This window comes from Saccostrea cucullata, unplaced genomic scaffold (assembly GCF_032062105.1).
Source record: "Saccostrea cucullata isolate Sc308-1 unplaced genomic scaffold, CSIRO_AGI_Scuc_v1 ctg769, whole genome shotgun sequence".
Classification (NCBI taxonomy): domain Eukaryota; kingdom Metazoa; phylum Mollusca; class Bivalvia; order Ostreida; family Ostreidae; genus Saccostrea; species Saccostrea cuccullata.
Genome location: NW_026935864.1, coordinates 327,582 through 333,671, shown reverse-complemented (window position 1 = coordinate 333,671; position 6,090 = coordinate 327,582). Strand labels below are relative to the sequence as shown.

At 35.5% G+C, this 6,090-nt stretch overlaps 1 protein-coding gene across 1 annotated transcript; it reads right to left on the bottom strand.

The window, feature by feature from the left end:
* Positions 1–2,003: 2,003 nt before the first annotated feature.
* Positions 2,004–5,142, bottom strand: LOC134244078 (uncharacterized). Its single transcript, XM_062726353.1, has 3 exons — positions 5,077–5,142; positions 3,658–4,112; positions 2,004–3,270 (listed from the first exon to the last, which is right to left on the bottom strand). The coding sequence occupies exons 1-3, from the start codon at positions 5,140–5,142 to the stop codon at positions 2,019–2,021; spliced, it is 1,773 nt and encodes a 590-aa protein (XP_062582337.1). The 3' UTR covers positions 2,004–2,018.
* Positions 5,143–6,090: the final 948 nt, after the last annotated feature.

Sequence of the window (6,090 nt, the reverse complement as noted above, 5' to 3'; positions counted from 1 at the left end):
GACCATGCAGATGTGTATAGATCTCTTAGACTAGAATATGATTGTAGGAAAGTTTTACACTCCTATTTCTAGAGTAACAAAATGCAAAGAAAATTTCAGATATATCTCTGCTTGCAAGATTACCGAATTTTATTGACAGCTTTCAAACATAAAATGAATTTTATTATACATCATGTATTATAAATTAAAGTCAAGAAGCATAATAGGGGCCATCATTTAGAGTAGCTGTCAATACATACATTCACTGAAAATTAAATTTTAGTTTGATTCGTGTACAACTGTCTGAACAATTTAAACTCAGATAAATTCACAGTCATACATGCAAGGTAAAAGGGACATATAACATAAGTTAATGTACATGTAGCATTGTACACGCAATTATTTCATGGTTTTACAACCATCTCCAACAACCCAATTTTTCACAGAAGTTTTCTGTGATGTCACCATATCAAAAGTTCAATGTGATGTGCAAATCAGGCTGGACAAAAACAACAAAAATCATTTGAGCAATTTTTCCACATTGATTTTTAAGTTGTTCATACATGAAAATTTATCCTGCAAAGTAGTAATGAACTCCCTTTTGACGATATTCTTGTTATAAAGAAATACTTTATGGATTGTCGATTAATCAAGGTCTTCTACAAAATATATTAAAAAAATAGGCATTGCACGCGTGTTCTTGGTTAGATTATATTATTTGTCTACACTAGGAGATTTTAATAATATCAAAGCATTTAATCCAAAAGTATTAAAAAATGCACTCATACCTGTATTTTTATTTTATTTCGAATATATTGCCTATATACACAGAAACAATTTACATATACTCAATAGGTGACTATGCTTAGCTATAGCATGATAAGCTAAAAGACCAATGTGAAAAACATGTAATAATTAATTTCCATGGTCAATCTAGTTGTTATGAAGTTCAACAGCGACATTTTTTTTTTTTTTTTTTTACATATAATCAATTATCACAGAAGTTTGAAGTAATAAATGAATATGAAATGTGATAATATCATAAGTTCAATGTAGAAAAAAAATATATATTGGTATAATCCATCTTGTTGGTTACATTATCTTTCAAAGCATTTTATCAAAAAATAAGACATTGCAGGAATATATCTATTATATTGGTTATTTCAAGTGTTGACAAAAACAGCAAAAATCATTTGAGCAATTTTTCCATAAGTTTATGATTTTTAAATTGTTCATACAATTTGAGATTATAAATCAAATATACCTGTACAAGAGCTCCTGTACAAAGTAGCAGCATGCAGGTAAAGAATTAGGCTGAATTTAGGACTAAAAAATCCACATTACTGGTACCTGTATAGTGTTTATATTTATATTTTTTTGTAGATGCTGTACGGCTGACATGATATGTGGTTTGAGGTAGAATGAGCCCAGACTCTGGGGATGAGTGACCCCTTGTCCCCGCGGGGCCCCAGAAAGGGCAAGATCGTCAATATCAGGATCAAGTTTTTGGATGACACCGTACATGTTTTTCAAGTCCCGGTGAGTTCATTTTTTGTTTGGAACTACAGAATTAAAGTTGTATATCATTATAGACATGTACTACAATAAATTCTCTTGTAAGTCGTGTTTTACAACTATCTAGAGAAATCGTTCTTTGAGCACTGAGCCCCCACAATGTAACCTCCCCCCCCCCCCACCCCCCAACTCCCACTGGAGTATAATTGGATAAGTTCCATTTTGGCTGTGGAAATCCACAAATATTTCTAATCAGAGCATGAAATAAAAGATGCACAATAACACTGTGTTATAAAGAGTCCGTTAAAGTCCCATCAAGTTCTGTTCTCTGGTGTAAGAGTTGGAGTTAATAAGAGATGGATACCCCAAGTGGTTCAGACAGAAGGACATACAGACATATGGATGTATACCCCAATTACTACTTCCCCCCCCCCCCCCCACACACACACACACACACACACACACACACATTTTAAAGGGATGCAGAGCTAGCTTTTTAGGGATATGAATTAATTTCTGATGGTTTATCCTGTTGAGAGAGCATCTTGCAGGTCTTCGTATATCAGTGTCATGGCATCCTGTTGTTCTGTCTGGGATCCATCAGGAATACTGTACTGGAACCACTGTGCCACTCTTCTGACTTGTTGTTGTAGAGTTAAAATGTATGCTGGGGATAACTGGGAGAGGAAATCATATACACTATTGCTCTGAGAATGCATATAATCATAAGGAATGGTGATGGTGAATTCGGTGAAGTTGAAGTGATTTTGGAATGCCCAGGCAGATGGATGGTCGGGATAGGGAAATAGAACGGGGATACACCCACTTAAGAGGGAGTCGTAGAAGGACTTCCGGGTGGGGGAATCCCCTGGGGGCTGCAGACAGAAGACAGAACGTAACATCCAGGGAATTGTACTATATTTAGCTCTTTGATCACATTCCCTCGTTTTCAACATGACCATATTGAGGGTGAAGTTCTTCTGTCTAGATTTCATGAATTCTTGGTAGGACAGGGTGGTTTTATTGGTGAACTGGTCTAGAATTATGTTACGATATGGAGTGGATCTTCTGGTACCTGCTGCTAATAGTATGAAGACATTCCGCTGCAAATCGACAATGACGCGGAAGTCCGGTGGAAAACGGGATTTTCCTGTCAGGTGAATGTAGCTTGGGTATGGCACTGAGATGACTTTCCGGAGGACCCTGGAGTATTTTGTTTCCCTCTCGATCGACAAGAAGGTGATATTCCGTGTCTGAGGGTGAGAGAGATAAGGACAGCTGCCCTTAGATGACATCTCCTTCTCAATCTTTCCCACAGTGGAAAAATGGGGTTTTCCACCAGAAAAGTATGGCATGGCATTCAGGTAACTAAACAATTCGTTGATCAGTGATATTGTGGTTTTTACACGGGGATAAGAGGCAAGCAGACACTGTAGGCTTATGTAGGCTGGGATGTAGAAGTAATCAGCCTGGTTCGGATCAAGTGTTCGATAAGGGCTGAATCGTAACTGATGGTGGATGAGAACCTCCAGCGAGAACTGATGGCTGTCGTGAACATGAACACCTTGTTCAATGGCAAAAAGTCGGTCTCCACTTCCACAATATTCAAACGAGTAGCACTCAGGGTGTTTGTGCGTGAGACCAGTTTGAATGTCTGTGTTAAATTTCGGAGGAAGCTCATAGATGTAGATTTTGAAAGGAGTTTGGAAGTTTGAAGAAATTGTTGCTTTAGATCCTGAACAACTTCTTGGATTGAAAGTGAAGTTTTGTCTAAAAAAGGAAAAAAATGCAAATTGGTAAAATATATATATAAAAGAACACTGAAGGGTGTAATGGAAAAGAATTAAAGAGTAGATAGGTATGTTAACATGATGAAACTCTTTGCAGATGTGTATTTAGCTGCAAATGATTTAGTTATCTCTACAGGATTATCGTATCTTAGCTGGGGAAAGATTAAATTTATGTTTATCTGTAAAAAAATATTGAAACAACATTTTGTATCCATATGTATACATGAACTTAATTTTTTCCAGTATTGAAAATTTCAGGGAAATTCTACCAAATTTCGGTAGTTTGGATTCATTGCAAAGTCTGAAAACAGTGAATGCAAAACACATGCATTGAAGACAATGAACACACGGTTAATTATTTGTATATCCTCACCTGTCAGATTTAGCATTTTTCATCAACAAGGATTCCTTTGAAGCATGAGACCTTGCCCTCACTTTCCTAGGAGGTACTAATCTACTGTCAGATGCATGATGAAGTACAAATTTCTTATTAAGAGGTACTGATTTTTTACTGGGACTGACAGATTCCTCACTGAAGGATACTGATTTTTCACTGCGACTTGCAGAGTTTTCACCGAGATCAGCTACAGTGTTTTCACGGAGAAGTACAGAATTCACAGCTGCTACTGATTTTTTACTGGGATTCGCAGATTCCTTACTGAAGTTAACTGTTTTTTCACTGAGATGTGCAGAGTTTTCACCGAGATCAGCTACAGTGTTTTCACGGAGAAGTACAAAATTCACAGCTGCCCTTTCTTTCAGGGATTCTGTCCGGTATCTCGGAATAAGATATTTCCTGTGTACAACATATTGGTAGAGAAAAATAACCTGGATAATGAACAGTATTCCAATGATACCTTGTAGAAACCGTTCAGTTCGGGGGGAGAACCTCATAGGGATTCCCATGAAAAATCCCAGGACATTTTTTTTACCTCAAGAAATTCTTTTGAATTTGGTGGTCAAATTCTGCATTCCTTAATCTTATATGGAGATTCACGTACATGCTCGGAGTTGTAGTTCAGTCCTACTTGTGTAATTTATCCTACATATAGGGAAGTATATGCAGAAACACATCTGTTACAGGATACGTTTGATTAAAAATCCGGGATACACAAAGGGCATCAAAAGAGGTTCGGACAATAGACATCATGTAACATCTTGAGGTGTATATATACATATATATCACCTACATGACCAAGGGGACCTGAAGAGTTTCTACGTAATGAATATATAATAGATCCTGTTTATATTATGGTATAGAGCTTGCTTCAGGAAAGGGCAATGGGGCAATTGTCGGTATTAAATAATCATGATAATTGATAATTATAAATGTAAATTGGATAGAAATGTTTTATTGGCATGTGTTGGATAAAACTGTTCCAAGTACCCATTCAATTAGATTAAGCACTAGAAGTGGGGATCTGTATCATCCAGCAGTATTTCTTGTATTGATTTGTTTTCTATCTTGGCCTATACAATATTCCTTGGTGTCAGTGATAGATGTACACTTCTAGTATGTAATCCAACAAAACTGATTCCAAATACTTCCTGAGTTTTATGTATTATTAAAAAAATACCCTGTCTGTCTGTCTATCTGTTATGCTTTGGGGTAGCTATCTCTTGTATGATATCCACACAATGTTCACAGATTCTTTATTACATAGTGCCATTGTGACCTCCTATTTTACTTTTTGATTGGACACTTATTTCAGGTCTCCCAAAGCAAAACATGAACTTTGCCAATATTATAATATGGTAGGCGAGGGTATCATTTTGTGAGCTCAGTGCTCACAGCATCTTTGCAAGCCAAGGGTTTTTCATCCACTCCAGAGTTGTGGAAAACTTTTTCAGTAGCCATCTTTGGACTGGCTGCAACTCCTCTTATAGTTGAATTAATTCGCAAAATGGAAAAAAGCATAACATTTATTCATTTTATAATACATCTGTTTAATAAATCATGTTGTTAATAAAACAAACTTCAGTCTCCATTTCCAAGCAGGGGTTCAAAATTTTTTTTGTCATTGGACAATGACTTATTTTGTGTTTCTCCCCTATAGCAAAAATTTATGTTACTTATAATTTATTTTCATTTGTTGCATTGAATGAATAAAGACTATATGTATTAAAATATGTTTTATTTTACCTCCATAAACTGTCATATAGTCATACACGAGTATTTCAACACAATACCAGACTGATAGATTACTGGTACATTACAATAACTTTTACAAATACTTCTATTGAATAAACCATCTGTTAAAAATAAAAATTAGAATGTGCTGTAAGTCACAAAAATTTAACAAACTTTGCCGTTTGTTATATAGAAAACATGTTGCGTAAAAGCAAGAGTTTAAAAAGACGGATTTCGTTCGTAATGTTTTATGGGTATTTTAACGCCAACAAACCCACATTTTTACATAATACATTTGAGAATTTGCTTTATTTTTAGCTTTACGATCATTTTTTTAACTTATAAAAAAAGATAAACAAGAAACATAGCCAAGTCCCAGGACTTTGGTGAATTCTAAGCCAATCTTTTGCAAATGTATGACTTGTTTTAACCCCTGGTACTTTCCGTTTTCTTTTAATTTTGCATTTATAACAATACTACTAGTAGATACAATTCTACCACCACATTTTGGCAGGTGATAATGCTAATTCAGCACAGTCAACGTAATTTTTTAAAACATTTATACATTTGGGAATTATAGAAAATGGGTCTAAAAACTCTTTGCATCGATAATCTGATAATAAAGATATCAGCACGATCGGAGAAAAAATGAAAATCCGGGACAGACGGAAATAC

What these genes read in the sequence shown, in the direction of transcription:
- LOC134244078 (XM_062726353.1), bottom strand. Translation starts at nt 5,142, where the DNA reads ATGGCTACTGAAAAAGTTTTCCACAACTCTGGAGTGGATGAAAAACCC. An exon ending in CCTTGGCTTGCAAAGATGCT is followed by an intron (nt 4,113 to 5,076) that starts GTGAGCACTGAG and finishes TTCATTATCCAG; the next exon opens with GTTATTTTTCTCTACCAATA. An exon ending in AAAAATGCTAAATCTGACAG is followed by an intron (nt 3,271 to 3,657) that starts GTGAGGATATAC and finishes ATTTTTTTCCTT; the next exon opens with TTTTAGACAAAACTTCACTT.